General features: G+C 39.3%; 1 protein-coding gene across 3 annotated transcripts in view; it reads right to left on the bottom strand.

The window, feature by feature from the left end:
* Positions 1-1,530: 1,530 nt before the first annotated feature.
* Positions 1,531-22,362, bottom strand: part of LOC123330956 — a 185,916-nt gene continuing 165,084 nt past the window's right edge. The window contains exon 4 of one of the 3 annotated variants that reach the window (XM_044933710.2): positions 1,531-2,044. In XM_044933710.2, coding sequence (XP_044789645.1) covers positions 1,999-2,044 — 46 coding nt within the window. In that variant the 3' untranslated portion in view covers positions 1,531-1,998. The remainder of the gene's footprint in view (positions 2,045-22,362) is intronic. The other 2 variants (XM_044933706.2, XM_044933703.1) reach the window with 2 other exon arrangements.

The raw sequence follows: 22,362 nt of genomic DNA, 5'->3' as shown, positions 1-22,362 counted from the left end.
AAATGAAGCCAATACTTCTTGACAAGTCTTCATTAACAAAATTCACAATTCAGGGGCACTACTGAGCAGTGAGTGCAATGTATTGACAACTTGAGCCGTTACTGAAAATCTATATACCTGAAACAGTTACCCTCACCAGGGTTAAGTGCATTAAAAAAACTTTTTTTGGGGGGGTGCTGCTAACTCCCCAAGAGGGAAACCAATATATAGTCCCAACTTCCGTGTTTCTGTGACATTAACCTTGGAGGTTAGAATTATTGTAATCTGTCTTTTATATATGGTAAGTGCAGTTCTGAAATCTTTGGGGACCCTTTGTATAATGCTCTCTTGGAGCAAGGGGGTGCCAGTTGTAGCATCTGTGTTGCGGTATAAAGTATGTTTTATGTAAGTGTAAAATATGTTTCATCTCCAAAAAGAAATAACTTGAGAGTCTATTAAATATAAGAGCCTTCGCCACCGCAGCAATCACCTTTAAGGAGATTAGAGGAAAACAAAAGACTTCCGACCACGAAGACTAACTGCTCAGCGCTTGCTTGCCTCTTTTCTTTTAAATCCCTTTGTGTTACATTATTGAACAAGCCTCTTGGCTCCAGACTATTCTTCCTAATCACTAATGCTCCCATCACCTGCCACACTCCTGGTTCTTGCAAACCCAAGTCCAAATGCCAGGCTTCTGAGTCCCTGGAGGCCAACAGCCTAAAGAGGATTGCTCAGATTAAGCAGACTTCTTGCCTTGTGGATAACTGCCTCTGTGATTTGAGAATTTCACAGAAGTTCAAAATTTCCTCAACTTTTCAGCTGATAGTCCTTGATCTTCTCTGGACTCTAGGCCTTCCAGAACCTTGAATATACGTTATCTATTCTCTTTCCAGGGAAAAGAAAAGCGCATAAGCATGGAGCTTGGCCTGCAGTTCCCAGGATTTGATAGTGAATATTTCTGAGATTCTATTTCTGTTGATCTTACCAGAGGTTTGTGATGAAAAAGGTGAAATGAGGTCCCCCATTTATTTTTAGTACAAAGGATGCCCTCCTCCCCTTTGTCAGGGCTGCAGAACTAGCTCCTGAAAGAGACAGGTCCTTAAATCTTAGAGGCATAACACAATCTTGTGTGTGTGTGTGTGTGTGTGTGTGTGTGTGTGTGTGTGTGTATTGTTTTTTTCTCACCAGGTCTGATGCAGAGTCGGGCACTTGGTAGAATGTGTGGCTCCAAGGTGACAATAAAGGAACAAAGATGGGGATGGCAGGCCACCTCATAAATCCATCACCCCAGGCCATGCTGCTGATACCGGTTTTGTTTATAGACCTATTAATATGTTTCAAATCCACCCGTAAGAGAAACAAGACAATGTCAGAGTGACTGGTATTTGACGTGTATTATCCGATTTGGTGTCTGAAAATATTTTGTCTGGTGTCCGATCTTGTTGTTAGATTTGGGGTCTACTATCTCCCTGGGCTGTAACTTTTCATGGAGAGAGGGAGACAGAGAAAGAATTTAGGTGAAGTGCTGATTTTTTCTTTAAAAAAAGAAAAATAGACTTTATGCGGCTTAAGAGGATTTACTCACAAGAATGCTCTGATTTCTTAGAATGTCCACCTAAGTTAAAGAAAATATCTTGGCTGATTAGAATCTCCTTCTTTTGCTCAGATATTACAATAAAACAAATAAAATAGCATATTGAGAAAAAAACTCTTGCTCCCTAATACACACACACACACATACACACACACACACACTGGAATTGACACTATTTACATGGTACTTCAAGCTCCAACTTTATTTATTTGGCCACGTGTGTGGCATGTGGGTATTAGTTCCCTGACCAGGGATAGACCCTGTGCCCCCTGCAGTAGAAGTGTGCAGTCTTACCCACTGCACTGCCAGGGAAATCCAAGCCCCAACATTGATCTCTGACTTTTCCGTAGAAAGACAGATGAGAACCTGTATATCTGAGCCATGTTCCAGGGAGAAGCATTGATACTCCATCAACTGTAAGCCCTCTACACTGAAGAGAACTGTGTCAGGTCCTTTGAAAGTCTCTGACCACTGTGGCAAAGAGGAGAGAAAGAGAAAAACACAGGAGACTCATAAGGGATTGTTGCTCTATCTTGTCTTTCATGTCCTCATATTCAGTAAATGTGCTTTTTTCTTTTCATGCATGCCCTGTAGTAAATATTGCTTAATTCAATTTTACTGTGTAGGTAAGCTTACGATAACAGAAATAAGTCATTATTAAATGAAGTTAATTCATAAAGCACTACTCGAGGCTTACCTGTGGATTCCACAGGAGAAGCATCCATTTATTAACAATCTTCTCATTTCACCGTATTTTCCTCTTACATCAATCACATAAAAAACATAGGTGTCTTTTATTCATTTATCCACACAACAAATAGTTCTGAAGCCTCTACTATGTGCTTATGATTCTTCAAGCATGTAAAAGAATGTTAAAGAGATTTGTTCTCAGGACTTCCCTGGTGGTGCATGGATAGGAACCTGCCTGCCAATGTGGAGACATGGGTTCGACTTCTGGGCCAGGAAGATTGCACATGCTGAGGAGCAACTAAGCTCCTATGTCACCACTACTGAGCCTGTGTGCTGCAACCCCTGAAGCCCTCATGCCCAGAGCCTATGCTCTTCAACAAAAGCCACCACTTTGAGAAGCCTGTGGACCACATCCAGAGAGTAGCCTCAACTCTCCATAACTAGAGAAAGCCTGCATATAGCAATGAACACCCAGCACAACCAAAAATAACATTGTAAAAGAGGAGCGATTTGTGGTCCATTTTCCAAAGGAATATGAAAAGAGAATTGCAAACAGGACTTAAAAATCTCAGAACATCTGTTTACAGTGTGCTTCAACATAAGTAGAAATCCAGAATATATGATTCATAGGTTTGTATCTCCGAGGCTGGAAGCCTGGGTGTTACATTCCACAGACTCTTGTATCTCTAGGGCTCTGGATTCAATCTACCTGTGCCAGTGAGACATGCTTGTGTGCGCAGAGGAAGATGTAAGAGGCAGAACAGGCCACCTTCCTCCAGCAGGGGAGGCTGACAGTGTTGCTTTCAGAAGACAAGAGCATCTGCAGGGTCTGGCAAGACTCTATATCCTCTGCCAGTTCTCACCTTTGGCAGCTCCTTTCTGATGTTAATGCCGTTTACAGGATGTGACCTAAAGATTCAGCAGCAGTATTTCCCACCTACCTCCCACCTAATTCCAAGTGTGAAATTCTGTTCTGTTTGAAATAATTAATATTCTTTTCTTTACCTGCTCTGAAATCTACTGATACAGCAATTCTTTTCTTTGCAAAAGAATTCTTCATTTTTAAAATAGGATTTGCTGAGAGGCTATGTCTCCTGCAGATATCAGTTCCATAGGTTTTTAATACTAAATGAAATAAGGGTCCTTTTGTCAGATGTGCTGGGAAAATCTTCATTTTTATCTCATTCTTGAAAATCACGATGAACGTTATTTATCATTCAACACATTGGCATGCGGAAGTGTCTACAAGTCCAGCAATAGAATAACCACATTGAACTTTGTTTTAACAAAGCTCTATTTTTCACACTTAATTAATCGAGTTTTTTTTTTTTTTTTTTTTTTTAATGTAACCTTTTTGGAGCATCTTAGAAAATTACCCTTTAAAAACTTCATTATGGTAAGTGGCATATTGTACCATTTCTGGAAATAGTAAATTCCTGTAATAAGTGATGCTTTTCTTTATAAAATAAAATTAACCACACTGGTTTTCCCAGGATACAGATATTACAAAAAATAATTTATTACTATTGCAGAAAGTATGTCCAGAAGAGTATTCATATGAATGGATTTTCACGTTTTAAGTAGTGTTACAAAAAGCTGTCAAATCTATCTAGAAGCTTTTAAAGATAAACTCAAGGCCAATCTCTGTTACAAGTATATCTGATTTTCAGCAGGAAGACTGCTGTAATTATTCAGAGCTGCATTTTAGTCTGCTAGGGCTGCCACAACAAAACACCATAGATTGGGCAGCTTAAAAGAGATTTACATCCTCACAGTTTCAGAGCCTGGAAAGTCCAAGCTCAAGGTTCTGCAGAGTTTAGTTTCTGGTAAGGGCTCTCTGGCTTGAAGATGGCGTCCTCTGATCAAAAGTGGGGAGAGGGGGAAGAGAGAAAGCCATCTTCCTCTTCTTGTAAGGCCACTAATCCTATCAGATTTAGGTCCCACCATTATGACCTTATTAATTATCTCTTAAAAGGCCTGTCTCCTAACATAATCAAAATGTAGGTTAGAGCTTCGGTAAGAATCTTTTAGGGACACAAATCAATTCATAGCAAGTGGATATCCAGTTGATAATAGCAGTAGGGTCATACAAATTGTTTATAGTCAGTAACTGTTTTGATTCATCAGGACATCTGTACCTTTTAAAAATATTTTGACTATTATCATTGATTGAAATTGAGATATTGGAATCACTGTGTGTACCTCTTGTCTAGAGGTAAAACCAAATAGAATCACATGATCTTAAAGTTATTGTTGGACATGTTCTACTGAGTTATATAAACTTACATTATTAAACTAACATAAGGACATTGACTTCAAATTTTAGGAGACAGAAAATTCTCTTTTCTCCAGCTCTTCTCAGTGTTGTGCTAATGATCAGAGTATTCTCAAAGCATGAATTGCACTTCTAACTGTGCCTTCTCAGACTTAGTTCAGAGGAGTTAATCCAACTTGAGACCAACACACTTGCAGTCATGGAGCCCATTATTTCATATGTCTTTGTTCAGAAAGGCAATGCATTCCTATGTGACTTCAGTCCAAGCCTTTTTGTTTTTTCTTGGAAATCTTCCTGATTTTCCTGACGGTGGTACACAAGGCACCCTCTCTCCAAGAATACATCCTAATTAGAGTGTTTTCAAATTAGAGGAACAGACCACATTCTGCTTCCTGACACCTTTTGAACATTTTACAATTTACATTAATTAGACAAACTGGGTGGTGTTCTAACAGGTACATTAATCTGACTTTTCCTTGGAGTAAATCACGTAATTAAGATTAAGGCCATTGTCAGAGTGGGGAAGGAACTCCCCCCTGAATGGAATTACATCTCTGTTTGTGATTAACCTTCTTCCCCACTGGTTTTTGCAAAACAAAGAAAATGGGCCTCTGAATAAGAGTGTGTATTCTCCCTCCTCTGTTGATTTGGAGCCTATTGGGACAAGTTTTATATAATGTTATCTGTTGTTCAGAGTCAGAGAGGAAAAAAAGTGACAATCCTATTAACAAGAAAGATAAGTCAGAGATTCTTTCACTGCGAAGTTCATATTAAGCAATTTCAGGCATGTAACTATTTTAAAATTAATTCACAAAGCAGCTCGAGTGTTTTATATCACTATTATAGTGTTTCTGTGTTTATTACCAAATGCTACTGTCCATTCTCTTCTGTATTTTTCTCCTACCATGAAGGACATTCAATATAACATTGAGGTCAACTAAAACTTTTAAATGTCCCCTAAATTTTAAACACCATTTGTTCAAAATTTTGACAAACCTCTGGACTTTGGCCAATTCCAAGAATGTTGATTTCAGACGCAAACGGACACACCGATGAAAAATTAAGGGTTTGTTGCATTACAATACCAGCTCTGCAACCAATCAATCATGTAACCTATATTAACTTCTCAGAGTTGCCATTTCCCCTTCTACAAAAGAAAGATAATAATAGTACCTGCTTCATAATACTGTTGTGAGAACTGAGATACTTAACATGAGATAATGTTGTGAGAATTGAGATAAGAAGAGAAGTTAATGAACTGTTTCTTTCGATATATGCACTGTGATTTGAAAACATGTTTCCTTTATGTGTGTGTATTGTGTGGTCTGCGTCCCTAAATAGACCAAATCCTATCATTAGAACCAGTTTATTTTTCTAATATATTTAAGGAAGTTTAATGTTACCCTTTCTGGAAATCAATTTCTACTCTCATGCTTCTTCCAGGCATCAGGAAGTCCTGATTTGATTGACTTGTAGAGAAAGAAAGTACTTAAGCGCCCCCTGGTGGTAGCTTTTGGCTTTTGCTCCTGCTATCTCCACAGCTAATAGTTCCACAAATACCATGAAGATCATGCAAAATGAAGTCTTGGCCCATTAAGTTAATTAAGCACCACTCGGCACCATGGTGTGTATGACCCAATCTAACGATTTTCATGATCCAAAAATGAGGCTAAATTTAGAGTAACGTCTCTCCTTTGACTGTGAATTCAGTCACAGCCAAACTCTTATTAGAGTGATTTTAGATTATGTGATTTCTGGGGTAGGCACTCCAAAATTAACTTATAAATTGAATGTTCACATAATCTAAAGCACTTAGCCACCGTTCATTAAAATTTAAATAAAATTTTTTCTCTAACCGCCAACACTCTCTCCACCAAACTATGAATTCTACTTTCTTGCCAACACCCTGAACCAAAGCACAGCAGGATATTGAGTGGTTAATACTATTTCTTTATTTCCCCCTCATTTTTACCCCTGAGCCTTCAAGATTCAGCATATGTACTAGGTCTTCCCTAGGACTGCAAGCCAGCTGTGATATAGTGACAAGAGGCAGCCAAGTGGATCAATAATAATAATCCAGCCACCACCTTGACATGAGCCGTAAGTTTCCCTGGCTTTGTGGGCAATTCATGCAGCTTGCGCAATGTTGCCACATGTGTCTGGGACTCACAGGAAGAAGACTGCAGTATATCTATTAATGTAGGTGCCGGCAGCCAAATAGTGGAATTAGTGGAATTGTTCAAAGATTCGTATTTCCAAATGTACTACAAACACTGCCATTGGGAGTGTTGTACTTTAAATGGGAAGTTCTGATCTTACAGGGAGAGCCCTCTGATGGCCTAATTAAGTCAACTCCTCAACTTTTACTTCTTTTATGAGTTGGTTGAGTTTAACTAAAGTCTTTCAGCACCTACAAAAGAATCTGGTTAGTTCTCTGAGAAGGTATTTGAGTCCTTAAGAACAATGTTTTGGGGTTTCCCTAAGGTAAATTCAGAAACTGTTCAAAGAAGTTGATTTTATGAACCACCACTCTGACCCACACCCTGACCCATCTACTTCCTCCTTTTCATTCCCAAAGCTACTACCCTGTTGAGACTCTTTCTTTCTGAGCTATTTTTAAGCATCCCTGAACAGATGTCTTCCTCTCAAAGCTTTATCCCTCATATTCATCTCACATAGTGTGGCCAGAACAATCTTCATAAGGAACTTCTAATATTGTCACCTTTTCACTCAAAACTAACATTCTCTAGAAACAGAGTCCAGTGATTATGTATGTGTTTGTTGTTGATGCTTAGTGGCTCAGGCACGTCTGACTCTTTTGCGACCCCACAGACTGCAGTCTGCCAGGCTCCTCTGTCCATGGAATTCTCCAGGCAAGAATACTGGAGTGAGTAGCCCTTCCCTTCTCCAGGGGATCTTCCCAACTCAGGGATGGAACTCGTTTCCTGCATTGGCAGATGGATTTTTTACCTGAGCCACAAGGGAAGCCCCTTATGTATATATGTGCTGTGCTTAGTCGCTCAGTTGTGTCCGACTCTTTGAGACCCTATGGACTGCAGCTCACCAGGCTCCTCTGTCGGTGGGGATTCCTCCCTCAAGAATACTGGAGTGGGTTGCCACACCCTCCTCCAGTTTATGTATATATGCTGCTGCTGCTGCTGCAGCTAAGTTGCTTCAGTCGTGTCCGACTCTGTGCAACCCCATAGACAGCAGCCCACCAGGCTCCCCCGTCCCTGGGATTCTCCAGGCAAGAACATTGGAGTGGGTTGCCATTTCCTTCTCCTTATGTATATATCAGATCAGATCAGATCAGTCACTCAGTCGGGTCCGACTCTTTGCGACCCCTTGAATCGCAGCATGCCAGGCCTCCCTGTCCGTCACCAACTCCCAGAGTTCACCCAGACTTACGTCCATCGAGTCAGTGATGCCATCCAGCCATCTCATCCTCTGTCGTCCCCTTCTCCTCCTGCCCCCAATCCCTCCCAGCATCAGAGTCTTTTCCAATGAGTCAACTCTTCGCATGAGGTGGCCAAAGTACTGGAGTTGCAGCTTTAAAATCATTCCTTCCAAAGAAATCCCAGGGCTGATCTCCTTCAGAATGGACTGGTTGGATCCCTTGCAGTCCAAGGGACTCTCAAGAGTCTTCTCCAACACCACAGTTCAAAAGCATCAATTCTTCGGCGCTCAGCTTTCTTCACAGTCCAACTCTCACATCCATACATGACCACAGGAAAAACCATAGCCTTGACTAGATGGACCTTTGTTGGCAAAGTAATGTCTCTGCTTTTGAATATGCTATTTAGGTTGGCCATAACTTTCCTTCCAAGGAGTAAGCGTCTTTTAATTTCATGGCTGCAGTCACCATCTGCAGTGATTTTGGAGCCCAGAAAAATAAAGTCTGACACTGTTTCCACTGTTTCTCCATCTATTTCCCATGAAGTGATGGCACCGGATGCCATGATCTTCATTTTCTGAATGCTGAGCTTTAAGCCAACTTTTTCACTCTCCACTTTCACTTTCATCAAGAGGCTTTTTAGTTCCTCTTCACTTTCTGCCGTAAGGGTGGTGTCATCTGCATATCTGAGGTGATTGATATTTCTCCCGGCAATCTTGATTCCAGCTTGTGCTTCTTCCAGTCCAGCGTTTCTCATGATGTACCCTGCAGATAAGTTAAATAAGCAGGGTGACAATATACAGCCTTGACGTACTCCTTTTCCTATTTGGAACCAGTCTGTTGTTCCATGTCCAGTTCTAACTGTTGCTTCCTGACCTGCATACAGATTTCTCAAGAGGCAGGTCAGGTGGTCTGGTATTCCCATCTCTTTCAGAATTTCCCACAGTTTATTGTAATCCACACAGTCAAAGGCTTTGGCATAGTCAATAAAGCAGAAATAGATGTTTTTCTGGAACTCTCTTGCCTTTTCCATGATCTAGCGGATGTTGGCAATTTGATCTCTGGTTCCTCTGCCTTTTCTAAAACCAGCTTGAACATCAGGAAGTTCATGGTTCACGTATTGCTGAAGCCTGGCTTGGAGAATTTTGAGCATTACTTTACTAGCGTGTGAGATGAGTGCAATTATGCGGTAGTTTGAGCATTCTTTGGCATTGCCTTTCTTTGGGATTGGAATGAAAACTGACCTTTTCCAGTCTTGTGGCCACTGCTGAGTTTTCCAAATTTGCTGGCATATTGAGTGCAGCACTTTCACAGCATCATCTTTCAGGATTTGGAATAGCTCAACTGGAATTCTATCACCTAATTTAAAAATTCCAGGTCACATATGGAAACAAAAACCAAAAAAGCAAGCAAATCTATTGCCAGATGCCATTATAATTGGCTCCCTTCCCCAGAGGTCAATGAGACCTCAGAACACTTAATAAAAAGCTGGAGATGAATGTGCCATAAAACTCTCCATTTAAAAAAAGTGGTGAAATGCAATCTGGACATTTATGGCTGGTTGGTGTCAGAGTTGGAAAACAAGGTACCCAGCTTCCTAGTCAAGGGAGCCTTTCACACTGTCACACGACCCTCATACACTGATGTGCACATGCTCCCAGAAGCCTCAAGGGCTGCAACGAAGGAAGTTAATGGCAGTCAAATATACAAATCAAGAAAGTTAAAATAGGGAGACGTATTGATAGAAGAAGCAAAAGGGCTGAGAAAAAAAAAAATCATCTTGGTTGATAAGTGATGTGCTTTCTGATCAGAAAGTGTCCCTCTCCACCTAAAGAAGTCCTTAGCTTCAAACCTTACATTGATTCCTTGAGACTGTGATTAATTCTGTGACCAGCTAAAGCAAGTACTACTATTAGCAAAAGAGGGTTTGAGTCTGGGTGATGCCAAAATTTTTTCAATATGGTCTCAGGAGAACATTCAGCTCAGAGGCCTAGTATCCAAACCATTGGTCTAAAAGTCTACACATTAATAATTTGCCACCTCCTGCCAACAGCTCTACTGCACGGATAGAGGGGACATGGCTGCTCTTCAAGAGGCAACAGAAAGGACATAGCTGTTGTGACTGGCCTGGACCTTGGCAAAGGAATTGGTTCTTTAGCATGAATTCACATAAAATCACCTTGTTTAAAAATGAAGATTTCCAGATTATAAGATCCTAGTTCTGTGTAGCCAAGGAGCCTTTGAGAAGTGTTATTCTAAAGCTATTCATTTCAGTCTTGCATACACACAGCATCACTGGAAATCATGTCATGCATACACATATGCCTGGAGAAGGACATGGCAACCCACTCCAGTATTCTTGCCTGGAAAATCCCATGGACAGGGGAGCCTGACAGGCTACAGTTCATGGGGTTGCAAAGAATTTGACACGACTGAGCATGCACGCGTGCACACACACACACACACACATACATATTTCATATATACATTTCAAATATATACACACACACGTGTGTGTGCTCACAAGGACAAAAAGTTTGTGATCTTGGCTTCATTAATAACTTTTAAAAGCCTTCCTTTGTAAAAGAGCTGAATAATTTAATTAATTATTAGAAATTGTAATTTGCCTAACTGATACTATGAAAATAAAATGATGGAGTAGACAACACTTTTCCAAATGAATTCACAATTTAGTCACACACATAAATATGTGTGTGTGTGTGATTTCCATTCCATAATGAGTTTGTCTGGACCTCCATTCTCTAAAAGGTGACCAAAAGTTTATAGATCAAATAATTTCTATCATAAACAGAAGTCAACATAGATTACAATTAAACACTAAATAAGAATTTTACAGCAATGAAATGTGTTAACTATATATGCTCAGTTCAGTTCAGTAGCTCAGTTGTGTTCGACTCTTTGTGACCCCATGGACTGCAGCACGCCAGGCCACCCTGTCCATCACCACCTCTCAGAGTTTACTCAAACTCATGTCCATAGAGTTGGTGATGCCATCCAATGATTTTGTCCTCTATTGTTCCCTTCTCCCGCCTTTAATCCTTCCCAGCATTAGGGTCTTTTATAATGAGACAGTTCTTCGCATCAGGTAGCCAAAGTATTGGAGTTTCAGCTTCAACATCAGTCCTTCCAATGAATATTCAGGACTGATTTCCTTTAGGATTGACTGGTTTGACCTCCTTGCCGTTCAAGGGACTCTCAAGAGTATTCTCCAACACCACAGTTCAAAAGCATCAGTTCTTTGGTGCTCAGCTTTCTTTATAGTCAAACTCTCACATCCGTACATGACTACTGGAAAAACCATAGCTTTGATTAGATGGATCTTTGTTGGCAAAGTTATGTCTCTGCTTTTTAATATGCTGTCTAGGTTGGTCATAGATTTTAGCTTTTCTTCCAAGGAGCAAGTGTCTTTTAATTTCATGGCTGCAGTGATTTTGGAGCCCCCCAAAATAAAGTCTGTCACTATTTCCATTGTTTCCCCATCTACTTGTCATGAAGTGATTAGACCAGATGCCATGATCTTAGTTTTCTGAATGTTGAGTTTTAAGCTTTTTCACTCTCCTCTTTCACTTTCATCAAGAGGCTCTTTAGTTTTTCTTTGCTTTCTGCCATAAGGGTGGTGTCATCTGCATATCTGAGGTTATTGATATTTCTCCCAGCAATCTTGATTCCAGATTGTGCTTCATCCAGCCCAGTGTTTCTCATGATGTACTCTGCATATAAGTTAAATAAGCAGGGTGACAATATACAGTCTTGATGTACTCCTTTCCCAATTTGGAACCAGTCTGTTGTTCCATGTCCAGTTCTAACTGTGGCTTCTTGACACAGGAGGCAGGGAAGGTGGTCTGGTAGTCCTATCTCTTTAAGAATTTTTCACAGTTTATTGTGATCCAAAAGGCTTTGGCATAGTCAATAAAGCAGAAGTAGATGTTTTTCTGGAACTCTCTTGATTTTCTGATGACCCAATGGATGCTGACAATTTGATATACACACACACACACTACACACACACACACACACAAACAAACATATATACACACACACACTATACATTTTGAAGAGCTGAAAAGAGAAACTCTTTAAAATCAAAAACCAGGCAACATGAGAGAATTAACTGAGCACAGATTATGCTGAATTTCTTGGTAACCTTTAGCTCAGAGCCTCTAAGGAATATCTGTGTTGTGCCAGATCAGATCAGACCAGATCAGTCACTCAGTCGTGTCCGACTCTTTGCGACCCCATGAATCGCAGCACGCCAGCCCTCCCTGTCCATCACCAACTCCCGGAGTTCACTCAGACTCATGTCCATCGAGTCAGTGATGCCATCCAGCCATCTCATCCTCTGTCGTCCCCTTCTCCTCCTGCCCCCAATCCCTCCCAGCATCAGAGTCTTTTCCAATGAGTCAACTCTTCGCATGAGGTGGCCAAAGTACTGGAGTTTCAGCTTTAGCATCATTCCTTCCAAAGAAATCCCACGGCTGATCTCCTTCAGAATGGACTGGTTGGATCCCTTGCAGTCCAAGGGACTCTCAAGAGTCTTCTCCAACACCACAGTTCAAAAGCATCAATTCTTCGGCGCTCAGATTTCTTCACAGTCCAACTCTCACATCCATACATGACCACAGGAAAAACCATAGCCTTGACTAGATGAACCTTTGTTGGCAAAGTAATGTCTCTGCTATTGAATATGCTATTTAGGTTGGTCATAACTTTCCTTCCAAGGAGTAAGCGTCTTTTAATTTCATGGCTGCAGTCACCATCTGCAGTGATTTTGGAGCCCAGAAAAATAAAGTCTGACACTGTTTCCACTGTTTCCCCATCTATTTCCCATGAAGTGGTGGGACCGGATGCCATGATCTTCGTTTTCTGAATGCTGAGCTTTAAGCCAACTTTTTCACTCTCCACTTTCACTTCCATCAAGAGGCTTTTGAGTACCTCTTCACTTTCTGCCATAAGGGTGGTGTCATCTGCATATCTGAGGTTATTGATATTTCTCCCGGCAATCTTGATTCCAGCTTGTGTTTCTTCCAGTCCAGCGTTTCTCATGATGTACTCTGCATATAAGTTAAATAAGCAGGGTGACAATATACAGCCTTGACGAACTCCTTTTCCTATTTGGAACCAGTCTGTTGTTCCATGTCCAGTTCTAACTATTGCTTCCTGATCTGCATACAAATTTCTCAAGAAGCAGATCAGGTGGTCTGGTATTCCCATCTCTTTCAGAATTTTCCACAGTTTATTGTGAGCCACACAGTCAAAGGCTTTGGCATAGTCAATAAAGCAGAAATAGATGTTTTTCTGGAACTCTCTTGCTTTTTCCATGATCTAGCGGATGTTGGCAATTTGATCTCTGGCTCCTCTGCCTTTTCTAAAACCAGCTTGAACATCAGGAAGTTCACAGTTCACATATTGCTGAAGCCTGGCTTGGAGAATTTTGAGCATTACTTTACTAGTGTGTGAGATGAGTGCAATTGTGCAGTAGTTTGAGCATTCTTTGGCATTGCCTTTCTTTGGGATTGGAATGAAAACTGACCTTTTCCAGTCCTGTGGCCACTGCTGAGTTTTCCAAATTTGCTGGCATATTGAGTGCAGCACTTTCACAGCATCATCTTTCAGGATTTGGAATAGCTCAACTGGAATTCTATCACCTCCACTAGCTTTGTTCGTAGTGATGCTTTCTAAGGCCCACTTGACTTCACATTCCAGGATGTCTGGCTCTAGGTCAGTGATGACACCATTGTGATTATCTGGGTCGTGAAGATCTTTTTTGTACAGTTCTTCTGTGTATTCTTGCCTTCTCTTCTTAATATCTTCTGCTTGTGTTAGGTTCATACCATTTCTGCCCTTTATCAAGCTCATCTTTGCATGAAATGTTCCTTTGGTATCTCTGATTTTCTTGAAGAGATCCCTAGTCTTTCCCATTCTGTTGTTTTCCTCTATTTCTTTGCATTGATTGCTGAAGAAGGCTTTCTTATCTCTTCTTGCTATTTTTTGGAACTCTGCATTCAGATATTTATATCTTTCCTTTTCTCCTTTGCTTTTGGCTTCTCTTCTTTTCACAGCTATTTGTAAGGCCTCCCCAGAGAGCCATTTTGCTTTTTTGCATTTCTTTTCTATGGGAATGGTCTTGATCCCTGTCTCCTGTACAATGTCACGAACCTCATTCCATAGTTCATCAGGCACTCTATCAGATCTAGGCCCTTAAATCTATTTCTCACTTCCACTGTATAATCATAAGGGATTATGTCTGTGTTGTACAGACATCATCTAAGCAACTGAATGTAAATTGGAAATTGAGGAAAGGTATGGTCTAGATGAGAGTTTATTACCCTTGATGCTACTGATATTTTTAGCTGGATATTCCCTTATTACAAGAGGGTTTCCCATTGATGTAGGATATTCACAGCATCCATGGTCTCTGCATACTAGATCCCAGTAACATGTTAACTCCTCTAGTTGCATCCACCAAAAATGTCTCCAGTGTGCGTCATGGGGAGAGTGTGTGTGTGTGTGTGAAATCACCCTGGCTGAGAACCACTGGTCTAGATACAGAAATGGGTGAATCACAGCTGTGTGGGTGGTGTTGAAGCCAGTGAGAAAGTTAAATATGTAAAGAACTATGAGATACAAAATATATATATATATTTATAGGGTAAGCATGGCAGGGGATGAGGAAGTGAAAGAGGTTCAACCTAAGAGGTGGGAGAGAGACCAAGCAAACAATTTCTAACAGTCAGTTTCAGGAAGGAGTCATTTGTTTTAGAGATGGAATACCTTAAGTGTCCATTGATCTGATAAATAAAAGATCATTATTAACTCAATGAGTCCAGTTTTAGTGGGTTGGTGAGGGCAGAAATGAACTGTAATGAGGAAGAGAATGCTGATTAATTCTTGAAAGACATAAAATATGAAGGGAATCAAAAGGGAGGTAGCTAGATTAGGTATGTGGGATAGAAAGGTTGAATATATTTATCTATTTTTAGTGATAAGAGAGACAAGATTGTTAAAAGTTGAAAAAGAGCAAATAATATGGGAGAAGCCAAAAAATTGCATTCTGAGACTCATAGGACCAACACTAATGCTATTGTTTTAAATATACAACATTACTGTAACCAGACAGTGAAACATGACGTTTGGGTTGTGGTGCTGATTTTACCTTGTAACTGACAGTATGACAGGTGTCCTTATTTAAAAGACTCCATTTTCAGATGCATGAAAAAAGAAGCATTTAGAAAGTGAAGGAACATTAAGAAGTTAAGGTCAAAAGAAAATGTCAAGTCTGTGAAAGGAAAGGACAATGCCTAGAAACAGCCAAGGGAGATGCTAGGGGCAAGGAGGAATATTAAACCTAAACTCAGGTCAGCCCAATTACAGTCCACTGGTATCACCTCTTTCTAGATTTTTTTTTTTTAAAGACATTCGGATCTTTTTAGCCTGGAGGACTATAGTATGTGCAATAACCACACCTTTTCCTGTTAAAAAACTGTAGAGATCTGGGAAATGGTGTTATTCTTTGCCCACAATGATTGATGTTAGCTTTCCTTGGCTGATGGTTCGTTATTCTTTCATCCCCAAACATAATTTGGGAATATTTTATTTTCTGTGAAAACATAGAAATAATTACTCCTCAAATTATGTGTGTTTTGGAGTTCAGATAGCTGTAGTCTTCTCAAGTACTGGAGTAGCAAGCAGACAGATAAATCCAGTGACACCATTATGTTCTCTTTACAATGAGGAAGTTTAATAACAAGGTCTCTAGAGTACCTCCAATATTGAAAACTGAATTATTATTTTTCTAACATCCTGGGAACACCAGCAATATAACTTAGTGGCTAAAGTTACAGTCAATCTGTGTGTGTGTGTGTGTGTGTGTGTGTGTGTGTGTGTGTATATGTGTGTGATGTAATGAGGCATTTTCGTTAAGTCAGGCAATTCAGGTATATTAACTCTTTAAACCATTAAAATCATTATCTAGTGCCCTGAGGTAGCAATTTACTAAATGGTATTCTAAGCAGCCTGGAAAATTTAATGGAGCCTCTGAGAAATGACCAAAGGCTTTCGACTGGAAACTGTCCTTACATTGTCCAGCATAAAACCATATTGGTGTGAAGATGAGCCATTAACAACGTTTCATACATAACATATATGTAGCTACATTTTGGTGATTTATTCCCAACAAAATGTGCATTTGCTGACATGGAAGAACAATCTTCAGAGGAAATGGATCTGTAATATATGACTTGATATGTCTTCCAAATCAAGCTGCCATTAAAGACAAGAATTTGTGTACATGAATTGATCAAATAAATGACCATTCACTCTGATGAATGCTATCACTAAAAAATGACAACCGAACAATAATATCAGAATATATAACAGCATTGAAATACTCTTGTCTCAGAAATAGCAAAGCTCTTGTCTTAAATCATATCTCATAGAAAATCTCAATAAATACTCAAGAAATAGATTATTACTTTCTTACAAATAGTAAGAAATGTGCTCTGTCTTATTATTCACATAATGGAGAAAGCAGGTAAATATTTATAAGACAACTCATAACAAAATGTATAGTAATCAAAAGAAGACATTATTTAAGAATGAAAAAGGAATGTGGCAGACAGTGCTTAATTTTACATATTCTTAGCTTTACACCTCTATCTTCACCCTCACTGGTTAAATCCCCAGATTACCTTAGTACGTTCTGTTTGTTCAATTTTTTAAAAAAATTATTTATTTTTTATTGAAGTATAATTGCTTTACAAAATTTTGCTGTTTTCTGTCAAATCTCAATATGAATCAGCCATAGGTATACATATATCCCCACCCTTTTGAAACTTCCTCCTGTCTCCTTCCCAATCCCACCCTTCTAGGTTGATACAGAGCCCCTGTTTGAGTTTCCTGAGCCAATCAGCAAATTCACATTGGCTATCTATTCTACATATGGTAATGTAAGTTTCCATGTCACCCGTCTCCTAGAGTAATGGAAATAAAAACAAAAGTAAACAAGTGGGACCTGATTAAACTTAAAAGCTTTTGCACAGCAAAGGAAACTATAAGCAAGATGAAAAGACAACCCTCAGAATGGGAGAAAATAATAGCAAATGAAACAACTGACAAAGGATAAATTTCCAAAATAAACAGCTCATACAACTCAAATACCAGAAAACAAACAACCCAATGAAAAAGTGGGAAATAGACCTATACAGACATTTCTCCAAAGAAGACATACAGGAGGCTAACAAACACATGAAAAGATGCTCAACATTATTCATTATTAGAGAAATCCAAATCAAAACTACAATGAGATACCACCTTACACTGGTCAGAATGGCCCTCATCAAAAAGTCTACAGACAATAAATGTTTGTTCAATTGTGAGTGTGTCTTCTTCCCCAGCCGTAGGGATAAACCTTGGCTACAGTGATCTCAGGGAGTTTTGGATAACTCACTGCTACAGGGATTGGTTTGTGTTACCCAGGCATTGACCAATCAGCACATGGTGTTCCAGGTCCTGTGAGACTGGCTGCCGGATAGTTCTATGAGCAGAAAGCTCGATACCCTTCGTTGTCCTTGTTCAGTTGCCCAGTTGGTCCGACTCTTTGCGACCCCATGGACTGCAGCACGCCAGACACACTTCATGGGTGTGAATACTGTTCAGTTCAGTTCAGTTCAGTCGCTCAGTCGTGTCCGACTCCTTGCAACCCCGTGAATCGCAGCACGCCAGGCCTCCCTGTCCATCACCAACTCCCGGAGTTCACCCAAACTCAACAATACTGTTAGTGGGTGCCAATCAGAAAACACTGTTTTGCGTTCTACTGGTGGCCATCTTGTGAATATGGTCAAAATATAAATATAAAATGAATATGTGGAGAAAGACACACAGCAATCACAGAAAGGTCAAGCTCTTATTAAACCAAGGATTATCCTAATCTACCTCTGAACTTCAGTTTACATGAACTTCAGTTAATCCTTTTTATAGTTTAAGCCAGTTTGAATTGGATTATCTTTTATTTGCTGTCAGATGCATCCTTCACTATTACATAGACTGCAATCATCTTAATTTCATTGACTTGAGCTTTAATTTCTTCATATGTCAAATGAGGATACATTTGTCTGTCTATATTAATGATATAAGAATATCCAACCAGACATATGAAAATACAGTTAACCTTTGAATGATGTGTATTTAAACTATGTGGGTCTACTTACAGGTAGATTTTTAAAAATAGTAAATACTACAGTACTACACAATCTGTACTTAGCTAAGTCTGTGGATGCAAACTTGTGGATACTGAGGAACCACATATGCAAACAGTCAACTGTAAATTATATATGGATTTTCAACTTTGCAGAGGGCCCATGCTCCTAACCGGAGAAGGCAATGGCACCCCACTCCAGTACTCTTGCCTGGAAAATCCCATGGACGGAGGAGCCTGGTGGGCTGCAGTCCATGGGGTCGCTAGGAGTCGGACACGACTGAGCGACTTCATTTTCACTTTTCCCTTTCATGCATTGGAGAAGGAAATGGCAACCCACTCCAGTGTTCTTGCCTGGAGAACCCCAGAGACGGGGGAGCCTGGTGGGCTGCCGTCTATGGGGTCGCATAGAGTCGGACACGACTGAAGCGACTTAGCAGCAGCAGCAGCAGCATGCTCCTAGCACCTGTGTTATTTAAGGGTCAATTCTACTTTGTAAAATACTGTAAAGAATGTATGGCACTATTATGTGCCAAAATAAAACAAATTTATTTTTCTTTTAAGAATCAAGTTACTCTCAGATGACATTCTATTTTATAAAATACTTTTTAGGTTTTTTTTTGTTTTTTTCCTTTCCTAAGTCATATTGTTTGCCAGATGTGCAGTTCACAAATTGAGGTATAAAATCAAGTTATTGGTCATAAAAGTGGATTTTCTGTAGTATATTTCACTAAGAGCTGTGGGGACAGTTTCTCTCTTGATCTGGATTCACTCTGAAGATATTCTACATCAAAGAAAACCTAATTCATCCTAGAAGGTGCATAAGAACAATTTTGTTACTCCACAAAGCTCTGAATTACTGCATTCCTGTAAAAGTTGTTCGATCTTTCATGATGTATGTCTACTGCTTTTCCCTTTCACTAAAATATGCTAAAGGTTCTTATCTTAAAGATAACTTTGAAACTCTGCATATGAGCATACTCGATTGTCACTTTTATAAGTTATTAAGAATCCATAAACATATATAGTTTGGAAAAACACATGTACACTTAGAGTTCCTTAAGAATATCTGTGGTAGACTATTTCAATGCTTTATTTCCCCTCTCCCAGCAATGGAATTACACACCAAAAACTTCTCCAGTAACTCTGCAGCATCTCTGATCCCACTAATCCCTGGATAGAGATTGGTAACTTGCTATCTGACCAATGTGAATTTGGTAGATATGGCAACGTAGAGGTTTGAAATGTTTCTCTGATTGGGCTTGACCTCCTGTATCTCTGCCTCTGTGATGAGAACATGTGAAACTATCTCTCTGAGAGTAAAAGAAAACACATAAATAAGAACCAAACCACCCAGCCAAGCCTAGCTTAGATCAGGAGAGCTATGTCTGGACCAGCCTACAAAAATGTCGATCCACAGGCAATTCAGAGATGTGTGAGATTTAATACATGCTTATTGCTTTAAGCTAATGAGTGTGAGGAGATTTGCTAAGCAGAATTTCGTGGCAATAGCAAATTGAAACAGCTATGTGTGTGGGTACGTTTGTATGTATGTTCAACACCGTGAAGCATCAGATCAGATCAGATCAGATCAGTCGCTCAGTCGTGTCCGACTCTTTGCGACCCCATGAATCGCAGCACACCAGGCCTCCCTGTCCATCACCAACTGTCACCGTGAAGCATATAAAGATATATAAATTAATTGTCCACTGACTGCAATGAGCTAATACACTGAAGAAGGGGATGGATGAAAATAGTTGCAATAAATAGAAGGCTATCATAAGTTTTTAAAGACTGATACCTTTACCATCACATCTTTCATATCCAGCCTATATTTTATGTTGCATGATTCCAACTGGGAATGAAATGGATAAATGATATAGTCTATAATAGCTGGATATTTTTATTATTTCATCGCTATCAACTGGAATCCAGGGAATAATCTTTACTTCACTTCTTTATTTCAGGTTCAATCCTAATACTCTATATTGTGTTTCCAGAAATGCAGAAATCAAGTATGGTTTCTTTAGCTTATTCAGTTTATACTCATCCTCCATTCAAATGGCTGTCCCCATTACCCTGCAAAAACATATTTGAGCAAACAGCTATCTTATGCTCTCATAATCTCTTTTCTGTCAAAGAGTTTTCTATTGTCTTTTTTATAACTCATTCAGTGCCCTCATGTAGGCAGTTTTAAAAGATAACTGGAATTTTAATAATGAGGTTAACTTAATGCTAGCATTTGTCCTTTTTAGATTAGAAGAGTACCTGTTTTCATCTGATGGGTAAAACCAAACTTTCCAAGACTCTGCTTTATGTTAGCTGATACCAACAATAGGAAGAATGTATGGATGTGGAAGATGAAAACATTAATACACACACAGGTGAAATATCAGTGTAGAATTGGATAGATAATATAGCTCTATTTTTAAAATCTGATGCTTTTTTCCATAGCCAGGCTCCTAAATATACTTGAACTCTGTCTCATACAGACCTGGCAAAAAGACTTCCCAATTAATTGTCCAAGGAGAATGCCTAGGTAGGAATGTCTGATTCAAGAAAGATTCACACGTGTGCCACAACCAGAAGACCCCACATGGCACACCAAAACGTTTTCCATGCCGCATCTAAAGATCTGGTGTGCCAGATAAATAAATAAAAACAAATATTAAAAAGGAATGATTCATGCATACAAGGTGTGTTAGTCAGTGTTCTCTAGAAAAAGAAAAACAGTAAGATATATGGATATATAGAAGAGAAAGATGTATTTTAAGGAATTGACTTGTGATTGTGAGAGCTGACAGTCTGAAATCTGCAGGGTGAGTTGATAGGATTGACACCCAGGGAAGAGTTAATGATACTGCTGCAGTCCAAAGGCAGTCTGATGGTAGAATTCCCTCTTTCTCTGGGGAGATTTTTTTTTTTTTTTTTTTTTGGTCTATTAAGTCCTTCAGCTGACTGGATGAGGCCCATTCACATTTATGGAAAGTAATCTGCTGCTGATTAAAATGTTAATGTCATCTAGGAAAAAATTCCTTTACAATAACCTTCAGACCAGTGATTTGACCAAATAGCTGGGTACCATGCTCTAGACAAATTGACATAGTGACTATCACAGAAGAATGCACTATGGGTGGCAAAGAACAAACAATAGTTTCTTCACAAAGAATTGGCTTTGTGGATTTTAAATAACCCATTGCTTGTCTACAAATGTTTTTAATTCAAATCAGAAGTGGATGAAATATAAAGAAAAATCATTTTGTTCACAGTGCCCAAATCACTTAAAACTGAAGAGATTCAAGGGAAAAGACAAAACACTGGGCAGTAATTATCAGTTTGCTTTCTCTCTTCTAGGCTTAAATTTTCTTACCTATTTCTGTAAATATTACCTAAATGCCATTTCCCCCCTTGCCTTAGCATTCCTAGACAGTTTCACTGTCACACAGAACAAAACACTTAAAGTTTTTGTGCAGAAAACATGAATCTCAAATATCAGCAGAATATCATCTTTATGGAGATGTGTTACAGCCAGGAAAAAATATAAACCTTCTATCCTCAGTGGGATTTTCTTCTTGAAAAACACTGAAAGTCTATTATAAAGCTTGTCATAAAAATCTCTGCCTGAGCCCTAGATTAACCCATAACTACCTAGTGATCCAACACAAGGTATGATGTTATTATAGAAAACTCACATATTCACATCCTCTTGCAAAAAGTAATCTCAGTAAGACCCAAAGAAATAATAGCAGTCTTATTTCACATTTGTTCTTTTCTAGAAGATGAGGACCGTCTTAGACTCATTCAAGTTCTCAGATATAAACTGATTTGTCAAAGCATTATCAACACTTCTAAGTGAAATGTAGCTTCTCTGGGTCACTCAGATCTCCCCAAATTACATTTTCCCATAACCCTTCAGTATAGGGATTCATGCTGATGCTCTTTTACCATCTTATTACTCAATATTGTCAACTCAGCAATATTTGCCATTCTAGGAAGTTCTTGTCTGGTTAATAAGGCAATTATCAACTTTTAGAAAATGCTTAGCATTCTTACTTGTATCGAGTATTTAAGGTTGGATAAAATGCTTGAAATTTGTTAACAATTGGGTGGATATGATAGTTTTTTTTTTTCTCCTAACTCAGGATCAAATACTGGGTAATGTTAATAATTGCAACTAAGACTTTTGAGCATGTATGTGTGCTAGGAACTATAAGCTC

Source organism: Bubalus bubalis, chromosome 21 (genome assembly GCF_019923935.1).
Source record: "Bubalus bubalis isolate 160015118507 breed Murrah chromosome 21, NDDB_SH_1, whole genome shotgun sequence".
Classification (NCBI taxonomy): domain Eukaryota; kingdom Metazoa; phylum Chordata; class Mammalia; order Artiodactyla; family Bovidae; genus Bubalus; species Bubalus bubalis.
Note: the sequence above shows the minus strand (reverse complement) of the source record. Positions and strands in the feature narration are given on the sequence as shown.